The following is a 24,392-nucleotide window of genomic DNA, read 5'->3' as shown; positions in this document are numbered from 1 at the left end:
CTTCTCCTGGTTCCCTATTACTATTGGGGGGCTTAGTGATGGTTTTATTTGCCTCCCTACTAGGGCTTGTTTCTTCATTCTGCCCTGTCTCTGTCAATACTTCATTTATAGATCTGGAGGGTGTGATAGTTACCTCAGCACCCTCTCTATGGCAATGGTGGTGCTCCTTGCCATGGGGCCTGAGCTGTCAATCTACCATTTCTAATTCGCTGTATCTATTAAATGTGGGAAAGTATATTGGGTGGTGGGCTCTAGGACGGTATTCTCCTCTGTTTCTTGCACCCCAACCGCCTCCCCTACCATAGTAAGTTTCCCAACCCTCCTCTTCCAAATTCGGTGTGAAGATCGCTTGTTGTTGCATTCTGGGGTAGTTAAGATTTCCTCTCCCACTGTAATCCCACCCACCCCCCCCTCTCTGGGAAGCTACCCCATCTCTCCACGTCCCCTTCGTAGTTCGACGGGGGATAGAAGAAAGAAAGGGGTAGTGACTTGATGTTACTCCCTTGATCTTCCGGGAGCTATCCACAGATATAGGAGACGGTCCTGGAGTCTCTAAAGTTGATCAGGACACAATCTCCATGGATGGTTTTCTTTGCGCTGCCTACCCATGGAACCCTTCTAACCATCAGGACTTCACTGGTTATACCTTGCGGTAGAGGTCTATACATGGGTAGCCAACTAACCACTTTATTCTTTAGAGAAGCAGTTGATTCCTTGAAGGTGGTTTTCAACTCAGGAACCCCTGCTAAAATTACTGTATAGGGGCTCGCCTCAGGGCGTAAGTATACTGCTCTGAACTTCTTAGGATTCCCAGGTGCCTCGACTGTTGGTAGTGTTGATTTCTGGGGCTCATTAAGAGCATGAGTATTATACTTAGTGTGATTGGGGTTAGTCTGGGGGAGGGGATGCTGTACTTGTTAGTTTGTGGGTGGATTGGGATTGTCTACCTTGGCCTTAGGTTGATTGGTCGTGCTTGGGGGGGGGAGTTGGTTTAGCCTTTTGGGCCACAGGGACTACCCTATTGTCCTTTTTGGAGGTAACTAGGAGATCCCTTTTATTCTTTGTCTCTGCGCCCCCTCCGCCTGCTTTTATACTATCGGCTAGCTGCACCGTCGATTTCTCTATGGACACTAGCCTAGCTTCCATCTTAATTAACCATGCTTCTAGAGGGCTTAGTAGGGACCTCATAAGAGCACCTATGTCTGCAAGCGTAATATCCTCACTAGAGGTATCGAGGGGGTTCGTATTGTTATGTTCTATTGCCACTACAAGCAATAGCTCGGTAGATGTTATCTCGGTTGCGTCAGTGGGCCTATTCTTTGTACTGATTGAGCCAGGTCTATTAACCTAGAGGATGGGATTTAGCTTGGGAATTTTTGCCTTCCTTTTCCCTTTATTTTGGACTTCTTTTTTCCTTTTAGGAATAGCTCCTTCCCTTTCCCCCTGCAATGGGTTATTAACTATGCCTTTGTCAATATTGACATCGGGAACGAGCGCTGCTGTGGGAGGTGAAATGGGGTGCGGTTGAATCGGTGGCAAGTTTAACATACTCAAGTCAACATATTCGCTGAGGTCCTTTGCAATGCTAAATGAGGTCGAATGTAATGTTGGGTTCACTGGGGAGTTGACGACACCAGGTGTCTCATTATTAGGCTCAATGTTTTCAATGTTCAATATATGATCATCTCTGTTGGCGGGGGACTGGCATGTGCCAGGGGGACCATAGAAGATCTCCTCGCCCAATCTAATTCTTGTGAAATAAGCCTCTGTAGGACCGTGATTTCATCAATCAATTGTGAACCAGCCTTCGCAAAATAGTTTTCCAGCGTACCTTTGGCAGCTCCCGCTGCTGCCAAGCTGCTTTTGCTCCGAGTTTCTCTTGTGGTCATCTTGATGCAGAGTTAGTTCCAATATTTGCAGGAAGGGGAGCCAAGAGCTCAGTTAAGCCAAATCAAAGGGGGTGGCCCAGTCCCAGTCTTGACCGTTCTCGAACGGCTTCAAACGGCCCGCCCTTTGCCCGGACTTAGCCCGGACTTAGCCCGGCGCACGCCCGCGCGCGTCCCGCATTCGCGGTAGATGGCGTGCTGATATAGGAGTAGGAGGGGGCGGGGAAGAGACACCAGGTGCGCTGCGTTGATGATGCGCGGTGATCCCTGGGTCTCGCAGTCCAGGCCCCTGTCAGCGTGCTGTAGTACTTGGCAGAGTTGGCTGTAGGTCCCAAAAATGCAGGCTCCGTATTGAATCAGGAGATTGCCCAGAGTCTATCCTCACAGAAAACGGCTGCGAGCTGTTATTTGTATACTGCATTGAGATTGAATAACCAGTCTTCAAGAATTTAAACTGACAGCATTGGAGAAAGAAATTTGACTTTTACGGAAAAGAATAAAAACATTACATTTGACTTGTATAACTGAATCATTTATTGTTATATTTTGAGAGAATCCTGAAATACCTTAAGGGATTTAAAAACAATGCCCTTACTGCCCCGACAGCGCTGGGACACTCTTGAATATCTGCGCACTTTATAAATCCCTTTTAACATAACATAACAGAGGTGATGTTACAATTCTGATATCGGAACGGGAAGAGGAACCTCCCATGGGTAAAACTGCTCATTGTACGACAACAAAAACAGGATTACATACATGTTTGTGGCTTTGTCAATGGTGCAAGATTACTGAAGATATGGTACATATGAGTTGAGAATTATTGACAAGTTGAAAGAGAAGCTGTACGAAATGAAGCCACTACCTAGACCCAGAGAATAAGAAGCTTTAAATACGTGGAAAAATACAGCACAAGATAGGGAAAGAGAGAAGTACCAGAATAAGACTAGAAGAGTAGTGCGTAATTATGCAGATGCTCATTGGAATGAGGAACAATGGAGATGGTGAAAGGATATAGTCGGGGGAACTAGACTACTGAGACACCGGATATATAAAAAAAGAATTAAAAAACTGGGAAAAGAATATGAAACAGATGAGACAAAGAAGAATACTGATAGTGATCATGGGGAGAGGCCAAGTTAATTGCATGTCCACCACCTTATGTGGTCCCCACTACTAGTGCCGATAATAAAACAACCACAAGACCTACAGTGGGTACTGCCCCTGTTGAACAGAGTGTAAACCAGATTGAATGGCCATTTCAAGGTTTCCAGAATGCTACAGCACCTGTTAGTAGAACACACACTATGATAACACCAGGTGTTACTGCATAGATTAGGACATCCGGTACCATTAGCACAAATTGCAATAGTACAGACAGTGCCCAGGCCAGCTGCGACTGTCCATTTGGTTGCCCTCAACTTCAGGAGCTCAGGGACCTGTGGAAGGATTGAATGTGACAGGGATCATCCTGACATCGCATAATTTACAGATTGCTGCCTGGAAACAACCACAAATGACTCAATCATTGAGAGAAGGGGGAGAAGGAGTATCTTTTGAAACTCCAGTAGCCCAGAGAGAGGCAAATGTATCTGACAATGGAATTTTTTCACCATGGTTTGAGGAAACTGCAGGACTTGGACAGAAAGGAAGTACAAAATGGCAAGTAACACCAGAACCTGAAAGGGAGAGACCACTTAATGTTTCCAAACTGAAAGTGAAATTAGAGAAGATTATGAGGGGATGCTCAGAACCTGAGAATTTAAACCAGTATCAAAAGAAAGAACTGATTTACTGGAGTAAAGAAAAACACAAAACGTGCAGCAATTACATATGACAAATTAACTGATTTGGCTCAAAAATATGATGTCAATCTTTCAAAAAGTTTTCCTTTACAGATAAGTTACAGAGCAATTAGATGATGGCGCAATTGAGACAATGCTTTCTTCGGGAATGCGATTACACATAATTGAATTAGTGAAATGCACCTGTAAATGGAGTGACTTGGAAAAATTAGAAAGTAAATTTCAGCTTATCCATTAAGAGAGCTAGTGGGTTGATTAAATGTTCATGTACCATGGAGCAGAGGTCATCTTGATGCATTTTTATGAATATCTTTCCAAAATTATGAGACAAACCCATACAGTGGTACACACAGGATGACACATTTGTCAGAATTTCAAAAGTGTTGTGAATTGATTTAAATACACACTTTGACATTGTAGTGCCAAATGATTTGTGGGCCGAATGTAAGGTTGAAGTACAGTAGCCTCCTGAGGACCCAACAAGAGATGCTCCCAGTAATGCACTATCTACTGTACTCATGGAAAAATATGAAGCAGTGATTACTTTCCTGAAAGGCAAGGTGCCTATGACGATATTTATTGGGCAAAGATTAAAAGAACTTCACAAGATACAAAAGAATCAGTGTATGATACTATGAGCAACTGTTACAGGTCTGTCAACAACACAGTGGGAGAGAGTATCCCGAACACAGCTATATGAGGTTCTTTGTGACTCAGTTTGTTATTTGGGTAATACCGGGGATCAGTATACATATCAGGCAGAGTGTCATCTGTTGACAGAGTAAGTCATTGGATGAATATCCTGAGATATGCAAAATACTGCAGTGATGAACAATAAATGAAGCAAAGAAAACTTAATGATGAACAATAAATGAAGCAAAGAAAACTGAAGTAGAAATCTATGTTAGCCCAGATAAAGACTGTTCAGAGAGGTTTTAAGAATCAATTGACTGCCGTAAATCAAGGTAGAATGCAAGGTGTTGGTTTACAAGCAGGAGTACAGGTTGAGCCAGATACTGGTATAGATATAGCAACACTGAAGAAAATGACTTTTTGTCACCTTTGTAACAAAATCGTGCATTGGAAGAGGGAGTCTAGAAACCCATTCCAGAACCAAAATCAGAATCCATTTTAAACAATTTCCTACGTTTGGCAATGAGGGTTTCAGGTCTGATAGTTCCCAATGTCTGTGACTGATGGGGGAGGAAGATTTTGTTCTTGGCGTAGTCTTAGAAGTAGACCAGACTGGACCATTTGTGAAGGGAGAAGTAAATGGACACCTTGTGTCATTTTTAGGTCTCGTCCTACGCAACGCGCATGCGTTGCATAGGAAAGAGACCTAAAGCCGTCGAAACCCTTTTGGAGGCAAACTTGTGCACGCGTTCCATTGCCTTCAATGGAACGCGTGCAAAAGGGGCGATTGCCACACGGGAGCGAGCGGCGATAATTAATACCATATGGTGCTGCGAGCGACAGCGCCATGTGGTATTAATTATCGCCGCTCTCTCCCGCGAGGGAATCGGCAGGCCCCCTCCCTCTGCTGCCATGCGAGGAGCTCGTGCACGCGCTTGTTAAACTTTGAAATCACGCACGTCGGCAAATTGAATGTGTTATTATTATGAAATGAAGATGATGTCATTGAAAACTCTGATGTGATGACATATCAGGTGTTCAGGATTTCCCGTGCCTCCTGTAGACGGCTGTCCCTTTAAGAAACGCCTGCTCGCCTGACAGGCTGCGTGTGTAGGCGCTGGAAGGCAAACGCTGTGATCGGGCACCTGGCTCTTGCTCTGCTGCATGCCTGAGCCTGCTGGGGAGCGCAGGAATCTCTGCGCTGACAGGCCACGACCATGAGTTCATCGAAACCGCGAAGGCCGCGCACAAAGCCAGCAGGAAAGCAGAACTACAACTCCACGCCATGCTCGCTGTGTATGTGGCTTCAGATATAAAGCACTTACACGCTAGAGTGGGTAACTCCGCGCGTGCACCTCTGCTCGAATACCATTGGATGCAGCAGGAGGGCTCTGCTCGTGCGTCTGTGTCAAGGGAAGGGGCGTTGGAAATGTTTGATCACAGGGATTGCAAGAATGGCCCTCCCACGCTTTGATTCTCCTGTAGCCCCCATAATTACAGCTACTGACATCTTACAACCCTTCACCCCGATGAGGGACCACAATGTCTTTCATGCCCATTGTGAGTGCATACGACCATGCTTCTACTAAGGAATCTGGGCCCGACCCTGCTTCTACTCTAATCTGTGCCCCGACCCCGCCAAACCTGTTGGTTTTCCGCAAGCTCCTCAAAACCCACCTTTTCCGCAACACGTTCTAACTGTCTGCCTTCTACATGCGATCATAAGCGCTACGAGGCCTCAGGGTAGCAACGCGCTCTACAAAACTATTTCATTCATTCATTCATTTTGCGGTAGTCAGAATAAAACAAACATTGATGGACCTCTCTTTCAAGGTGTAGTTCTGGTTAAGTCTTTTCTGCTGCTGTTTTCAGTCCCTCCCTACTCTGACACTACTTCCTGCCGGAGTCTCTGATTGGGGAGTTTTGTTCTATAACATTCTGCTCTTGCCTTAGATGTGAACGCTCAGGCAGTTTGGAATTAACTCTTTCTCGCAGACGGAAACATGAATGAATGTATGTGTGTGTATGTGTGTGTGTGTGTGTATGTATGTGTGTGTGTATGTGTGTATGTGTGTGCGTGTGGGCGTGTGTGAGCATCTGTGTATTTGTGCATGCCTGTGTATGTGAATGCACCTGTGTGTGCGTGCGTGCGTGCATGCATGTGCGTGCGGGCATCTGTTGATGTGTGCGTGCCTATGTGTGCGTGCCTGTGCGTGCCTATGTGTGCGAGCCTGTGTGTGTGTGTGCGCGAGCCTGTGTGTGTGTGCGTGCCTGTGTGTGTGTGCGTGCCTGTGTGTGTGTCTGTGTGTGTGTGTGCCTGTGTGTGTGTGTGTGTGTCTGTGTGTGTGTGTGTGCGTGCGTGTGCGTGTGCGTGTCTGTGTGGGTGCGCATCTGTGTGTGTATGTGCGCATCTGTGTGTGTATGTGCGCATCTGTGTGTGTGTGCATCAGTGTGTGTGTGCGTGTCTGGGCGTATGTGCACATCTGTGTGTGTTTTCCTGTGTATGTGAAAGCATCTGTGTATGTGTGCGTGCCTATGTATGTGTGCCTGTGTATGTGTGCGTGCCTATGTATGTGTGCCTGTATATTTGTGCGCATCTGCATGTGTGTGCGTACCTGGGCGTGTATGTGCATGCGTGTGCGTACCTGGGCGTGTGTATGTACCTGGGCGTGAGTATGTACCTGGGCGTGCGTAGGTATGTACCTGGGCGTGTGTGTGCATGCCTGGGAGTGTGTGCGCATCTGTGTGTCTGTATCTGGGCGTGTGTGCGCATCTGTGTGCGTGCCTGGGCGTGTGTGTATACCTGTATATGTGAAAGCATCTGTTTGTGTGTGTATACGCGTCTGTGTGCGTGTGTGCGTGCGTGTCCAGGGCAATGCAATCCTTCACTTCTGTCAAGATTAACATAAACATGAATTTGATTAACATAAACATGAATGTTATGTTTATATCACATTTGCAGTTGTCAGAACAAAAAGGACGCCGATGTGGCCAGGCCTCGCCTCGACATGGGGTTCCAATTAGCTGCTTCCCTCCAGCCTGAAGTGTGTTTTAGGTCAGGCGGAGTTCAGTGTCATGGTTCATGCGAGGGGCGAGCTGAGGTCTGGCATTTTGTTATTTCCAAGCATGTTTCCCAGGTCAGAAATGTGAGCACACACTTGTTTTGTATAACACCTGTCACTATCCCTTGATTGCACCAGTGATCGGGATGGCTTGTAAAGTCATTCAGGCCTACAATGCGGCCTCTCTTTTACAATTTACTAGAAACAACTTAACCTCTACGCCATTGACAAAGGCCCCACTGTTTACTGCAAAGAAAGCGAGTATTTTAAACACCAGTGCATACTTCCTTGCACATTACAACAGCTTTCAAATACCAGGATACAAGTGTTATTTAACCCCATCTCTCTGCAGTAGGCAACGCGTAACCAGAACACTTCCGCCATTGTGCCTCTCTGTAAAGGGCATTGCAGACAGTACCACACTCAGAAAGGAGCCCTATGTATGTTTCTTTGGAGATTAAATCTATACAAATTTAAAATAAGGAGGACAAACCACTGTGTAATTGCCACAAACGCGTCTCGTCTGTGTCTCTTAGTGTGGCCTTAAGTACAAAAATATTAGCAGTATTTCAAGTGTGTGTCCTAAATAACTAGCTAATGTCAGCATATTCTCAGACTCGAAGCTGATACTGCAAGCAAAACTTATTATGAGTCAAGAGTGACGGAAATACAAATCAAAGCACCAAAACAATAGAAGACAACAAGGTAAGATTGAAAGAAGGCATATTTACAAGAAATTTAAGTGCTGAGCCTCCTTCATGTACATACAGATTAAAAAAACACATCTAAAAAAAACAGAGTGTAAAAAAAATCTAGAGACGTCCAACTCTGGTAGAAAGGCAAAAAAAACCAGTTGTGGGTTGGCGCCATAACCAACCGCTTTATGTAACAAAGTATAAGAGCCACTCAGTGTTTCACCACGAATGTCTACAAATCCTAAAACATGTACAATATTATTAATAAAAATCCACATTGAAATGTCTTGAAACCTCATGGGCATGTAGAGAAATGTGAATCCCTGCACAACGTTGAGATGGCTAAATAACATTGTGTCTAACTAATAGTAGTATTAGTAATGATGTAAACCTATAAAAGTACACAAACTAACTGACTGAAACAATGTTTGAAAAGCAATTTGGCCTATTTATTTCAGCCATAAACAATTTTACTGAAACTATACAATAACCATCACACTTTTGATATTTGCACGTAATATTTGTTCACACTGTGGTGAAGGCTACTGTGTGTAGGGCCAGACACAAGTCCCTTGTTCCCATTATGGCAAGGAAGGAGTTAGCATAGAAAATGATCTAATCACACCATATCCGAACCCTGCAGCACAAATGTAAAAAAACTCTTTATTTTTTGCTCATGATTCATCGCACTCTAACTAGACAGGACACTTTTGCCATCGTCAACCTCTGTTGGAAGGATATTGCAAGAGAGTACTAAATTCCACTAAATCCTCCACCTGTTTATTTTCCCCTTTTCATTCATACCATTTTTTCTTTCCCTTTCCCCCTCTCTCACTCCCGTCTCCTTCCCATTTCTTTATTGTTTTGATCTCCTATCTTCTCTTTTTTCTTGTTTTTTATTATTGAGGTGAAGTCTTTCTTGCTGCAGTATCCTCACTACCTCCGCTGGTGAATAAGATAAAACCTGTAACTCTCACACCTGGTGTCAGAAGTGGTATCCAAAAGAATGAAGGTCGCATTGCAGAAAATGGCAGAAGGCCAAGAGAATCTGGGACGTGTGATGGAGAAATTCCTGGCTGTGGCTGAGGAGGACAGAGAGAAGCTCCACAAGTCCCTATCAGAACAGAATCAAACCAAAGAGGCCATCTTTAATAGGCTCACTGATACATTAGGACAATCAAGAAGTCACACCACTTTGCCCTCAGTGGTCCTTCAGTAGTATGTCAGCAGTGAGGATCCTGAGTTTTTTTCCTCTAATTTCGAAAGAATGGCCAGAGTGGCGGGATGGGCTGCCGGCAAATGGGGCCAATATTTGGGACCACTGTTAACAGGCGACCTACAGGCAGCTTATCAGGCTGCCAATCCCCTAGGTCTTACCCCTTATGATGATGTCAAGAAGACTATGTTGGAAAGGCTCAGGATAGATGACGAGACCGATCGCATCCGGCTTCGGCAGGTGAAGGAAGGCCCACAGGAGACCCCCTGAACCCTGTCCTATCGGATACGGGACCTTTCTGATCGATGGCTAAAACCCCCAACAGCCACTAAATAGGATATTATGGAAAAGATTTATTTAGAACAATTCTTGTCCTCTCTACACCCACCCGTGAGGAAGTGGGTGCGACAGCACACCACCTTGACTTTTGATAGGGCAATTGAGATAGCGGGGGCACATAGTAGGGCCGAAGAAATCCAACGAGGTAGAAATGATCATTCCTGAAAACATCCCAGCGGGGGTCCCACCAGGGTCACCAAGGCAGTGGCCCCACGAAGACCAGTTACTGTTACTCTTCCCCCTGGCCCAGTGTCTACTCCTGCTCCAATGTCTACGCCCTTTTTTAAGCCCTTCCAACCAGGACCAGAATGTTTCTCATGTGGAGGGTTCGGTCATATAGCAAGGGTGTGCCCTCAAAAAGAAGAGCCCATGGACATCGGTCTCACGCGCTCCTTTTATTGTAATCCAGCCGAAAAGAAACCACCTTATTATCACACCGTAAGGGTCAACGGAGAACCACGAAAAGCTCTGATGAACACTGGTTGTTTACAGAGTGTGATTCAGCCTACCGCTGTTACGGGAGGAGTAACACATACCAAGGGTATGGTAATCATACAATGTGTGCATGGAGATAAAAAGCGTTATCCCACCACGGAGGTGCAGATTCAGCACGGTCCCGATTACACTCCAGTTCCCTTAAAAGTAGGATTGATACCCCGTTTACCGGAGTCATTGGTGTTAAGCTCTGATTATCCCTATCTGTCTAAAGTCGTACCAGACACACCCACAGAGCAGGAGGAATGGTGAATGAATGCTACTTGCTCTACAGTGGCCAGTTTGGCATCAAACCAAGAGAAACCCAAAAAGAGTGGGAAACAAAAGAATTGAGAGAAAAGAGACTGGAACAGGATCGCAGTTGCCCAGACCAAAGAGGACGCCATGTGGCAGTATGACCGTGGATTTTTTTCAGCACAAAGAAAGGACCCTACATTGAGAGAGGCCTGGAATAAGGCCACAGACGAAGAAAACCCTGAGCAAGTAGGTCCTCAGTTTATAGTGAAACGGGGACTGTTGTATAGGAAGGGAGGAAAGAACCAACCCCTACAGCTACTAGTCCCGCTATCCTATAGGGAAAAGGTAATGTTTTTTGCCCACAGCCATTTCCTAGGGGGTCATTTTGGCGAAGAGAAGACAGAAAAAGCAATATTGGGTACATTTTTCTGGCCTGGTATCTACCAGCAAGTCCGAAGGTATTGTAAGGAGTGCCCAATTTGCCAGAAAAACAGTAGGCATGTATCCCCTAGAGTACCCCTATGTCCCTTACCCATTATAAGTGAACCCTTCTCTCGTGTGGGTATGGATATCATAGGGCCCCTACTTCCCTCCAAAAGCTGTTGTAGATATGTGTTAGTACTGGTAGATTATGCCACCCATTTTCCAGAGGCAGTCGCCCTACGCCATCCCAATGCTATACACATCGCCAAAGCTATGGTCAATATTTTTTGTAGAGTAGGTTTCCCCAAGAGAAATTAGAACAGACCAGGGAACCCCTTTTACATCCAACTTAATAAAACAGGTCTGTATCCATCTAAACATTAAACAAATACGCAAACCTGCCTATCACCCCCAAACAGACAGGTTGGTAGAAAGGTATAATGCTACTCTCAAAAATACGTTGAAAAAACTATTGTAATTGTAGACCCGAAGGTGGGAGGACATGTTACCCCTGGCCCTCTTTGCAATCCGGTGCAAGCCGCAGAAAAGTACGGGGTACTCCCCGTTTGAGTTACTGTATGGCCTTCCTCCCCGTACCCTATTAGACATGGCTCGAGAAGAATGGAAGGAAATCCCAGAGGGGACTAAACCCCTTCATGAATATATACTGAATCTAAAAATCCACCTACAGGAAATCTGTTCCATTTGTAAAACACATATGGAACAGGCCCGAAACCCAGAAGCATCACTATGATAGAAACGCCAGAGAAAGATCCCTGAAGGTTGGGGAATACGCCCTGCTTATGATGCCTTCTTCAGATCACAAACTTTTAGGGCAGTGGCAGGGTCCTTATCGAGTGGTGGAGGTGCTCACCCCTGTAACCGATTGTCTTGAAATGGATCCCAACCGAAAGACCAATACTCAGGTCTTTCACATGAATGTATTAAAGAAGTGGGAGGGAGACGTACCCAACACAGTGAGCCTAGTTAGGAGCACTCCCCCTTCCTATTCTGTAAATCTGGATCTCGACCTAACCAAAATCCAGATAAATGACCTCCATGTGAAGTTAGAGCCATTACAGGGGGTGTTCACTAAGGTTCTGGGGCGCACCACCTTGATTGAGCACTCCATTAACAACACACCCGGGAAGAAAGTAAAATTACGCCCCTATCGACTAGCAGAATCCCGCAGACAGGCGGCCGATAAGGAAGTACAACAGATGCTAAAGATGGGAGTAATAGAGCCTTCAACCAGTGAATGGAATTCTCCCATCATACTAGTGCCAAAGCCGGATGGGTCCATCCGCTTTTGCATTGATTTCAGGGAGGTTAACAAAATCTCACAGTTTGACTCCTACCCATTATCACGGGTGGACAAAATAATAGAGAGGTTGGGCCAAGCACGTTACGTCAGTACGCTGGATCTTAGTAAAGGATACTGGCAGGTACCCCTAAGAGGCAAGATAGGGAGAAGACAGCCTTTTCCACGCCAGGTGGTTTGTATCACTTTACTGTCCTACCCTTCAGATTGCACGGGCCCCATCTACTTTCCAACGTTTAATGAATATAGTGCTAAGGCCCTCTGCTGATTATGCTGCAGCATACATTGACGATATCGTCATATACAGCACAACCTGGGAACAACATTTACACCACCTTGCTACTGCCATTCAATCCCTGAATGACAGCTGTCTGGACCTTAATCCTGCCAAAAGCAAACTAGCGGCCAGGTCAGTGAAGTACTTAGGGTATCTCCTTGGGGAGGGCCTCATAAAACCCCAAAACGAGAAGGTAAAACGCCATCGCCAATATCCTGTTTCCCAAAACAAAGAAAGACCTCCGAGCATTCCTGGGTATATTGGGTTACTATAGACGGTTAGGTGTTACTCCAACCTCTGAGCCACCATTTGTCAGTTTTTCACTCTTTGAAAACCGCTATCCCTTCCAAACCAGTTCTGCTATGTCCAGACTATAATAAGCCCTTTATTTTTTACAAACTGACGCCACGGATTAGGCGCTGTAATATCCCAGACCGACGACCAGGGTCAAGAAAAGCCTATACTCTACATCAGTAGAAAACTGTTTCCCAGGGAAATAAGGCATGCAGTAATAGAGAAAGAAGCCCTGACCATAAAGTGGGCCATTGAGACCATTTGTTACTATCTAGAAGGGAGGAAGTTCACACTCTATACAGACCACGTTCCTCTAGAATTGCTGTCCCATAACAAAGGCCATAACGACAGGATTATGAGATGGCTCTTAGCCTTATAACTTTTCCAATTTACAACTCTTCATTGAAAAGGGAAGGAACAATCCAATGCTGACTTTCTATCTCGTTACCCCCTTGAGTCTTTTCTTACTAGCAAGAAAGTTAGGGAATATAAAACTTTATGAATAAGGGGAATGTGAGCAGGTGGCCTCTGTCGACACCTTACCCCTCCTCCCGTCATGCCTGAAACCGAACAGTTCTGTTTCTTGAAGGCAGGGAGAGAAAAAGTCAATCTCTTCCACTACCTCTTGCACACAGGGAGGAGTCCCGTCTGTGAAATGCGGGAGCCAATGGAAGGCGGGTCCCGTGGAGTATGAAAGGATCCCGGGAGAACAACTCGGGAGTTCTCGGATCGGAAGGAGGAGTACAGAGCAGCGCGGAGAAGGACGAGAGCAACAAGGAGGACACCGGAAAGGAGAACGAGAAAACCAGCCTGACGCTTTCCAAGAGCCGGAGGAGGAAGCAGAGCTCTGGACTGAAGAGTGGTGGACGCCCCGGTGGATGCTGAGGGGCAGCCGCAATCCAGGAGGGTTGCGGCTGATGCGGTACGTGACTCGGAGTGGAGGGACGAGTAAGGGAGGGTGTTGAGGGTACTTGGAGAACAGGGCACTGTAAATATTTGCTTTACACAACCACTTTCACGTATCACTTGTTGATGTGAGCCTCCCCACACTCGGGCGCACTTCTAACCCTCACAGCAATACCTCATAGCTTCCGTGTTCCTCCCCTTTACTATGTGTCCAAACTGCCTTAAGTCTGTCTCAGTTTGAACCCTCCCCTTTTTTTTTTACACAGACATCTCCTCAGTACTTAACCCAGTTAGGCTGTCACCGGCCAGTCTTTAGAAAACGACGAAGGGTGTACCCCATCTCGGTGACGGGTTCTCAATTGGAAGAAACTAAGGCCAGTTGATTTACCACCATTTTTGTCTGTATTTTTCTGAGGCTGCCGGGGTGCGTGACCACATCAAGACCACCAGCCAAGGGGTAACGTACCTGAGAGCATTGCAGGAGCCCTACAAGGAAGAAGACCTCGGTGAATCAACTTCCAGGCCATTCAGTGATCAGACTTTGTTGTATATAAATAAATCCTGTCACCATTGATCCACGAATTCGGCCTCCTCACTTCTTCTTTCGCCTGTCCCTCTCACAAGGACCATAAAGGGTCTTTTGGCAAACATTTGTGCTTCCACATCACTGAAATGGAAGGATGCTTTGCCTTTGGTATTAATGAGTATACAAAATATCCCTGACAGAAAGACTGATTTATTCCCAAACAAGATCTTAAAGGGGAGTGCAATGAGATTGCCTGCTGTACCTGCAAATGCACCTGTAAGGATCACAGACTACATGATACTCAATTACTGCAAGGGATTGGCTGATGTGCTGCATTCAGTTATTCACCAGGTTCCAGCTACCACATAAGGCAATCATCGAGATTGGGTCGTGCTCAAGAAGCAAGTTCGGAAGATTTGTCTAGAAGCGAGATTGAAAGGCCCCTTTCAGGTAATCCTCGTCACGAACCTAGTGTGCTGGAGTACCAAACTGGGTGCAAGCTTTGCACACTCAAAGAATCAGAAATCTGTATGAACAAGCATTTGCAATGCAATAGGTCTCGCATTATTAAAGTCTGAGCTATTGGCTTTGCTAATAACTAGACTCAGTCTATGGTTGTGTACCCTCTTACTCACTGTGGACAGCAAGGTGAAAAAGTTGCTCAGGGATCCAAAACACGAAGGTGCAAGAACTCAGTGTGGTTGTTTCTCACTCACACAACCACTGAGACGAGAATATGTATAGGTTTCAGGCTTCACTGGATTGCCACTGAAATGATGTCCACAAGAAATTGAAGAAAATCCATCCTCAGGGGCTATATCGGAAGAGCTGGTTTGAGGAGTTGCTCTATATTACAAAGGCGCAAATAACAGTCACGTGAATGCGCCGGGTGAAGGAATAACCACTGCAAAAAAAGCGTCTATGCCACTTTAAGAAAATAACTGCAGTGACTAAGGCGGCAGATTCAGAAAGAAGCAACCACTGTGACTGAGGCAGCAAATCCGAAAAGAAACAACCGCTGTGACTGAGGCGGCAACGACTAATCTGCGTGAATAAAGTTGTAGTGCGCACGCAGCACTAAAAAGAAAAACGAATCGGGCAGAAAAGTATCCCCGCCGCTACTTGTAACAACAAGCTGGAAAAGCTCTGAGTCCCATTCAGAGCAGTGCGTGAAGGTGACAGATGGCTGGCTCCTGCTTGCGCCCGACAGGTCTACTGGCCCCTCACTCTTCAGTTAAAGACCATCTACCTTCATTGACTAAGGGTACCCATTTTGAGGTGGGGGAACTGTGCCGCACTTTACTTCATTTAGCATACAGGTACTACTCCGCTGATCAAGTCAACGGTCTAGCAAAAGGGCCAATCACGGCAAGAATCTATAGTGCGCGTGGTTTGTGATTGGCTCGGTGTGAACGGGTGCGCGCGGGAAATGCGACCAGTGGCGCTCCGTTGAATAGTGTAAGATGTCGTCACTGCTGGCATGCCTCCAGCGAACAGGAAGAGCTTGAAAAATGTCTATTATATTAAAATAAATAATCACTGTACGTCAACGAGTAGTCAAGCAACAAACCCTGATGAAATCCAAGCAACAAACATTCAAATTCTTTCCTCCAGGCCTATGCATCCATGCGGTATAGAGGTCTCGCCCACAAACCCAGAAATGCTATTACTAGCCCAGCTGTTGAATCGATCAATTGCTACTGAGATACTTGTGTGCCGCCCCCAACACCATGGCAGTCTGTTGTTAACATATGTAAGTTCCATTAAACTTGCCTTTTAAATGTTAAATGCTGAGAACACTGCCGGTCCTCGGACTCTTACAGAGTGGTGCGCTGTGCCTCGAACCGCTGTATCCCAGAGAAGAGCACTTTTCGCGCCCCGCCCCGTCCTCCTCCCGCCACCCGCAGAGCGTTTCAGAAACAGAGTTGCTAAAGTGGCTTCATTTCAGTAATAACACGATTTACAAATTTTCTCCTAATAAACAAACGTGTGCAGGCTAGTAAATTAATAAGCAGGGTGTCTAGCTTGGTTCTAGGAGGCAGGTCACGAGCCATTAACAGGCTAGGCACGATAAAAGCAACAAACATCATGCAATGATATAATAAATGAAACTATGTTATATTCTAGGTTTCATGTTATGTAACCTGCAGCTAAATGCTATGTGGTGTAACTTTAACTAGACACATGCTTACACCTGCCACTGTATTTATGATGTCACTGCATCTAGTCTATTGTGGAATGTTATGATTCAATGCTGGGAGCCAACGGACTTAGGGACAGATGTGACCTGCAGATGATGAGATGTGTAGTGTTTCTACAATTACATTCAAATTGATAAATTATCATGTTTCCTGAGATTACTACAAAATCCTATTAATGGAAGACAGAATATGGTATTTTAATACTTAGGTCACTGGCTTGACTATGAGCAAAGATCAATATGTGTAGAGGCTCTACGCCTCAGTCACGACAATTATACAACAGTTGCATATTCACCAATAAACACAAGTGCAGTGCATTTTTCATGAGCACCCATAGGAGAGTAGTTCAGCATGAGAAGTGTTTACAGAAGACATCTTTAACACAAGTCTCCCCACCTTCTCCCAGCAAGCCAGTTCCTCCATGGACCGGAAACAAACATCCTGGAACCAGTTTCGGGGCATCACCCAGTGCACGTAGGGCAAGAAAGGAAAAGACACACAGATGAAGGACAGAATGTACAGCAAATCAAACATTCACCCACAGTCAAGAGATATGGGTTAAATCCATTGTTCTTTTGCTCACTATGCCACCCCAGTTTAGACCAAGCCATGTACAAATCAGTCTTTACACTGTGCCTCATGGGAACAGACCAGCCCGAACTGCGAAGCCAGGTCCTTTCCTGGAACGGAAACAAGGGAGGGAAATTGCTATTTAGCTATATTGCTTTTTATGATGTATCATATATATATATATAGTATGGATGATTTAACAATGATGCCATCACACAGACACACACGTAATGCAGAAGATGGAACTCTTTTAGTGGGAGACATTTATGGTGCAATTATACCACAGGTAGGAGTCATTATAAATGACCAAAAGATTAGAAAACTTCAACTATTGTTGACAAAGTGGCTACCAGCACTTCAGAGCTTTATTAGTGTTGAACATAGAATTACTAGCTATTAAATCGATGTTTTTACAAGATCACTTAGCATCAGACATTTTACTTACAGAGAAAGGCAGCGCTAGTAAAATGTTGCAAATTCAGCATTGTTGTTCATACTTTCCAGACAAAAGTAAGAATTACAAGAATTTGCAAATAACATATCTGATATGAAACCTGATTTAAAATCATTAGAGACACAGAGGGCCTATTTATGATGTCGGTATGTAAGCCTCCCACCATTCGTCAGAGGCTTACCGACCGACATGGTAGGTTTACATTCCGACTGCTGAACTATAATTTAGGCGGTCGGAGTGTAAACCGGCCTGGGGAAACCAACTGGGTTCAGACGGGCTCAAGGAGCCCGTCAGCCAATCGGAAGCTGCACATAATCCATTAAGGAGTGCATTTTCATCTTCGGGATTATGATGTTGGTTTCCGACAGCCTTCCAACGTTGGCCTTTCTGAGATGAAAATGCTGCCGGGGAGCGACTTTGGGGGCCCCTAGCAGGACCCCTTCTTCCCTGGGCCTAGGCCCATGGGTTTCTCATCCCTGCACTGTGTGGCAGGCATCATTAGGTACCTGCCACACAATGCAGGGATGTGCAAAAACTTCTTTTACAATGGGAGCTTGTGCAGCCGGCGGTTTCGGACCACTGCACAAGCTCCCATTGTAAAATGGGTGGTTACAACTGCACAAGTGGTCACATCCCAATCCGGTATGCGGAAGTGCTGACCTTGTTTGTGGTACACAAAGAGTGTTGATATTGCATTAATAAACGAAAGAGTAGGAAAATGAATAAAAGGATGGAGAGGGGAAAATATCTGAATGGTTGCATTTGTGAAGAATACAGAAAATCAAACCAACTCAAAAGTTTAAAAAGAACAGCTCAATTGAACATGAGGTCGGTCTATGACAGGTGTAAATGTGATTGTTTGATAAGGTGTTTTTTGCAAAACTAATATTAATATAGTAAAGACATGCAGAATTAAAATTAATGAAAAGCACATTACTACAGATGTATTAACTAGCCATATTAACAGGTACTAGGCTTCAAAGCAGCATCGCTAGAAAAGTGGCTAGACTAAAATGTGCTGACACGCTTTGAATGTTAAGTTCTTGACCATTTCATGGTCATGGTTTATTAAATAAATGGTATATATAGCGTTGCAAAATATTTCTACTGAGAAAAATTCAAAACTACCTGTTTAGAATGTATTATTTAGTAAAATTATAGCGATTTAACTACGCAGAAGTAACACAATCCATTGAAATGGTTTACTTTTAACTAGTCTTGTTTCCCAAGGATGACATCTAGCAGAAATTTTACTTTTTATTAACAAAGGTGTTTCAGTTTGTCCGTAGCCCATTTGTTAGATCTAACATACAATATCCTTAAATAGAAAAATAGAAATGTAGTCCCATATTATGTTTACAATGAAGAAGCCTTAAATGTAGTTTTACTAAAACAACACATTTGCACACTTCAAGACTACTGTTTGTACACCATTGTACTCGCGTAAGAAACCAAGGAGTGAACCTGTTACCAGGAAGAGCCCTGAAAGATGGCTGGACGAGAGGAGGAGAAGATGCAACATTGATTTTTAGCATTTACAATAGTACATGTTCCTAGTGTAGGGAAACACAAGCATTTACACTTTTCCATGCCACTATGCTATGTTTACACACCATTTACTCTTTGCTATTGATTACGGTAGCTATAGCGACTGCACATTTTCCCCCTATACTATTCCATATTTGCTTTGACACTCTATTGAGTTTTGTGAACATCCCTTTATGGGAAGTTCTGCTTTGATGGATTGTTGACTTTTGTATATATTTGAGCTTTGTGCTTAATCTCACTCTTTTTCGAATTTTAACACATTATGGGTTCTGACTGACACCTTTACAGACCATTTTTAGAACAGGGATTGTCTTCCTTTATTGAAAACGCTTAATGCATTGCATTTTGATTGAAAAAAATCATTATTTTCTTCATCATTAATGTAAAAAATTGATTGTTTGAACTAATACAAATAAAACTTGAATAAAAGACAATTTACTAAATATTGAATTAATGAACCCCTTGAAATCTTCAATAACTCATTAATGACTGAACTTAGATCAAGAGTGTGATTAATATTTATGTGATGATTTTCTCCCAAATCTCAGATTCAGCCACCAAAGTACATTGGCCTATTGGATGAAATACAGTGGGATCTACCCTGGGTGTGTGCGATTATAAACCAAGTTTTATTTGAACTGATTCCCGTATCAAAAGAAAAATCATGTCTCTCTCTAGAACATAGCAGAACTCAATTAGAGCATGGAAGGCTCGTATGTTTTACAATTTGTATTTACATTGTCATTATTTTTTATGCATCCGGTCTTCTGATTACTATAATTATATTCTACAAGACATAGCTCATTGATGAAGACTGCTTAAATGCTCTTTTTATTTCTTTTAATAGAGCATTAGCAAAGAACTACAATAAAAACTGGTTTACTAGTGGACTACAAACGGTTCACAATGGATGACTTATCTAGTTAGATGGTGAAAGGCCTACAAAGCTTACAAAAAAACACGGCCCGAGTATTTTGACCAGCTTTGTTAGAAAAACATTCTGCAAATTACGGATGGTGATATATGTATTCATGTTTGCGTTGGGATTTCATGGCTGTTATAACGAACTAGGAGGAACATTTTGTGATTTCCAGGGCCTGTGAAACTTGCTGATTCAGTACCACAGAAATAAAGTATGGATAGTGGTAGGAAAGAGCATCCCCAGGCCCCACGGAAGATGTGGGGGGGTTAAGTGCTGGCCATGTCCCCAAAATAAAAATTGCCTTGTAAGATACACAGTTACAAAGGGAAACACGCCAATCATTTAGAACCACTTAGGCCTCAAGGACCCAGGAACAAATGGCAGTTGCAAAGCTGAATCCATCAATACCCCTTGAGATCTCCAAATTAGAAAGAAAGAAAACAGTCTAATGTGTGGACATGGGGCCGGCACTGCGGCATATCCCTCTTTAGTGCCTCATGAACCAATATGTTGGCACAGTGGACTTCAGAAATGCAGATTATCAGCCAGACATGACAACGTTTGTGAGCATTTATATGCTGCACGCAGAGTAGGATTGTGGTCCAAGCACTAGAGATTAGCAATGATCTGGAATGATTCTTACAATATCTGGAGTGAAACAGGCAGAGATCTGTGTCCTTGCTCTCTATCACATTTCTAAACCATCCCCACCACCTGTACCACCTTGGATGATCAGAGACTTTGCCAGGCCTAGCCAAGTGCTAGCCCACTTGAAATCACAACGGCAGCCTGAAATTATTGCTACATCTCTGGCAACCTATCTGCTGTTACCCTGTCTCTTAGCAACCAGTTGATGACCCAAGCCTCGAACCCTAGTGTTTACCTTCTCCCACAAGACGTCTTTAGAAAAATAAGTGACTGATACCTTGTACCCCCATGCGGCCCCTCCTTCCCACTCTCGCTGGAAGCAGAAGGGCATGTATGCTTCTACAATGCTCCAGAGCAGTGTTTTGACAATGTACCAGCACCAAGGACTGGAATAGACTCCTGCTCATCTAGAGACAGGTGCAACAGGTCACATGTCGACCGGCCCTCAAAGCAAAGCTATACTTTGCTGATGTATTCCTCCATCAGGGCAGACTGTAGACACAGCTCTCACCTGTCACACTTAGCAGAATCATACCTCACTTTGCACTGTCAGAACAAACATGCCTCACTCGTCACAGATAGTGGAGCTATCCCTCGCCATTGGTAAAATAACCCAAAGCTCTCCAGACTTATGAGTAGGAAACTCCTTCTGTCACCTAACCCACGTACATTATATTTTCATCCGCTTCAGGCACACTGGACAATATCATTGACCCCAGATGTGTTAACAATTTTCCAAATTCAGGAAAGTCTTTTTTTGGAGAAAAAAATGAAGCATGAAGTGACAATGAAGTACAGTAGGGGGTGAATCGTTTTCAGCTTTTACAAGCCACAAAAAAATACAGATAGTTTACAGATCTACACCAAAAATGTTGGATTGGACAATGCATGCTGCGTAACAAATACAATCATACTGAATGTGTTAATAAATTAATTACTGCAACTTGTATAAATAAATCAAACTACGCCATGAGAAGCAAAAATACAAACAAAACAAGACATATATTTGCGAGCTTGTACAACGTTTAGAAAACAAAGACAGTCACGCTTTACCCAGAGAGACCAAAGCCTGGTGAATGTCCTTCATCACGTTCCTGTAAAGTTCCTTCTGCCACTCGTGCAAAAGCTTCCACTCCTCATCAGAAAAATAGGCAGCAACATCCTGGAACGTAATGGGTGTCTGAAAGAAAATATTTTGAAGTATTATGTTGTTTTTATATGTCACTTTCTACTACAGGCTTACAGCTAAGCAGCACAGTAAACACACAAGAAACAGTAACCAATTTGATCAAATACATGCACCCAATTGTTTGACTGACAACTACTGCCAAATATATGCAGACTTCTATTGCCAGCTATTTAAGGCTGATTAATGAAGTATGATACCGAGGGCCACTTGAATTATACAGCAGGTTTGAGTAAATTATGTGTCAAAAGAAGCCAAATTATGGCGCGCAATGTGGCACATTTTTTGATAGCCTCACTTCATTATTTTGTACTTTTTACACTTGACAACACTGTCTGGGGATTGCGGGTACCTCAGTAGTATCTGTTTAATACCTAAATATAGCAATAAGCAACAGAAAGGTGGGGGGCGCTAGTGGGCACACTGCGGTATGGCTGCCTGCTAAGACAGCTCCACCGGTTAGGCGCACAGATCGGCATTAATGGAGTTTTTGCAGTCTTGAAATGTTAAAGATTTTGGCTGAAATGTACATCGGAAGTTGTGGTGCCTAGCTGGAGAGAAGCTGGGCACTGCGACGAGGTGTGGGAGACGGTGAAATCGTCCCTTGGTCTGTGCGGCTATCGCGGACTTCCACAACATCGCAGCCGCCAGGTAACGGACCCTCGTAAGACTGCCTGGAGGGTCGGATGCGAGCTGAGACTGGTGGCGTCTGGCTGGAGATATTGCAGCCACAATATGGCTGTGCGGACAGGCTGCGCCAATTAATGACTGGCCCACGGACAGGGGTGTCGCTCCGTGTGCACCATTATTGCGGAGGATTGAGCAGCGGTAATCTTTCCCGATGCTGGGACGACCGGCGACTGTTCCGCGGTAAGAGGAGGAGGGCGGGTGCACTGGGATTGGAGTGCAGTGCATGGAAAGGCTGGATCGCCACCCCTAATAACAAGACAGGGGGGTACGCTCAGCAGAGCAGCAGGGCTGCGGTGATTTTCACAATAATAACGCATACCCCCCTGCACAAAATGGCGGCACCCGGTGCAGAAGTTCCGAATAGCTGAATAGGGCGCCAATGAGGAGTGCAAAGCCCGAACTAAAAAACATCTGTGAATCCCCATTCATTTACTCCTGACGGGCATGAATATTGGCAACACCACAGCACGATGATGCCTCAGGGCGCCATGCTATCGATACGAGTCAGGCACGAAATGGTGGCAAATTCAAGGGCACAGTCCTCACGATGGATGACAACTATGCTATATACATACAAGTGAACTACACGTATTGCCATCTCTGATGTTGTCCCCACATAGCTGTTTGATGCATGGGATCATAGAAAGGAGGGGACCTGTCCAGTACAAGCAGTAGACATAGAAGGCAATTCTTCGCCCTCACGTCCAGGGCATAGTTATAGGACCAACTCGGGACACTGCCACACTGATCCCCAAGAACCCATCTGCTCCCTGGTTTTCTCAGCACATCTCACTGCGCCTTTTTCTCTGACACCGCTACTTGAGCAATCGAGCACCCATCAACACAGCATAGGGCACTGGGGGTCTATCCCACGGTCCACAACCATAAGATACTACTGGTGTGGTTCACACGGTATTAGCATTTGTCCTATTTTTGATTGCAAGGATCAACAGCAACATGGGCATCCCGGACTAACAGCAGCCCAAACTCATGTTTGAATCAAAAAAGCAATCAACGGGCACGGAATCGCACTCAGATACTGAGTTGGAGGCGGAATCGGCAGTTGGTGGGGCGATGGAGGCTGTCCAGCCTCCATCAAGCCTACAGGACATTAATGGGAAGTTGGACCACCTCACTCAACAAGTGGACAGCCTGGCCGCAAAATTGGACAAACAATGTGAGCGGCTGAACAACGTGGAAACTCGCATTGCGGCTGTCGAGGACGAAGCACATCAGCAAACAAAAAGTATTGTACAGAGTTCCCCAGTGGGAGCCAGTGGTTTAGCTCAGTTTGTCTTCTCTCTCACTAGTTATAAAGGGATAAGTGCATGGTGTAGACCCTTTTCAGAATACAAGGATACCTCACACAGGTTACCGGCAGGACAACAACTGTTGTCCCAGCCGATGGCCGTCCAGCGTCATCATCGGTATCCTGCTCCTACGGCAGGCTGGCGGTGCAATGCCCGTCGGGCAGCAGGGAGAGCTGCACTTTGGCGGAGATCTTTTATTCCGAGCCAACGGGTGTGTGTGTGTGAGGGGCCTAAAAAAGTGCAATAGTGAGCGTGGGGGTGTGTGTGTCTAAAAAAAGTCAGTCGAGTCCATTGGGGATTATTTTAATAGTCAGGCTCGCTGCTTTATTAAAAATAAAGGGGTATTAAGGAGTGATGGGCAATGGGACCAATCCTTATTCAACCCTTGATGTGAATGCGGTCGACATGTTTCTTGCCATAAGGGCAATTCGTCAGGACCTTAGTGCTCATATGATTGCTGGAATCCTCGCAACTAAGAGAACTCCGGTATACGACCTGTATAGTATCGTACAGAAATGGTTCCTTGCGGGGGACCTCCTGGGAACCGTTGTGATTCCTCCTGAAGGCCTCACGAGCTGTCCAGGTGGGGCCAGCAGCGAGTGAGGAGATCCTCAAAGGTCGCTGATGGCAGGCATCTCAGCACCTACCCCTCCCACGGTACACCGAAGCCAGGACGAAGCACATGCCACAACCAGTAAATGCACCGGAATGGAGAAAGTGCTAGATGTTATAAAGAGTAAAGCTGAGG

The 24,392-nt window shown here is 44.9% G+C and overlaps 1 protein-coding gene across 3 annotated transcripts in view; it reads right to left on the bottom strand.

The window, feature by feature from the left end:
- Positions 1-24,392, bottom strand: part of LOC147727739 (zinc finger protein 10-like) — a 230,460-nt gene that overhangs the window by 137,308 nt on the left and 68,760 nt on the right. For all 3 annotated transcript variants that reach the window (XM_086961741.1, XM_086961739.1, XM_086961740.1), the window contains one exon: positions 21,512-21,638. In XM_086961741.1, coding sequence (XP_086817867.1) covers positions 21,512-21,638 — 127 coding nt within the window. The remainder of the gene's footprint in view (positions 1-21,511; positions 21,639-24,392) is intronic.

Source organism: Lissotriton vulgaris, chromosome 3_1 (genome assembly GCF_964263255.1).
Source record: "Lissotriton vulgaris chromosome 3_1, aLisVul1.2, whole genome shotgun sequence".
Classification (NCBI taxonomy): Eukaryota; Metazoa; Chordata; class Amphibia; order Caudata; family Salamandridae; genus Lissotriton; species Lissotriton vulgaris.
This window is presented reverse-complemented; position numbering and strand designations above follow the sequence as displayed.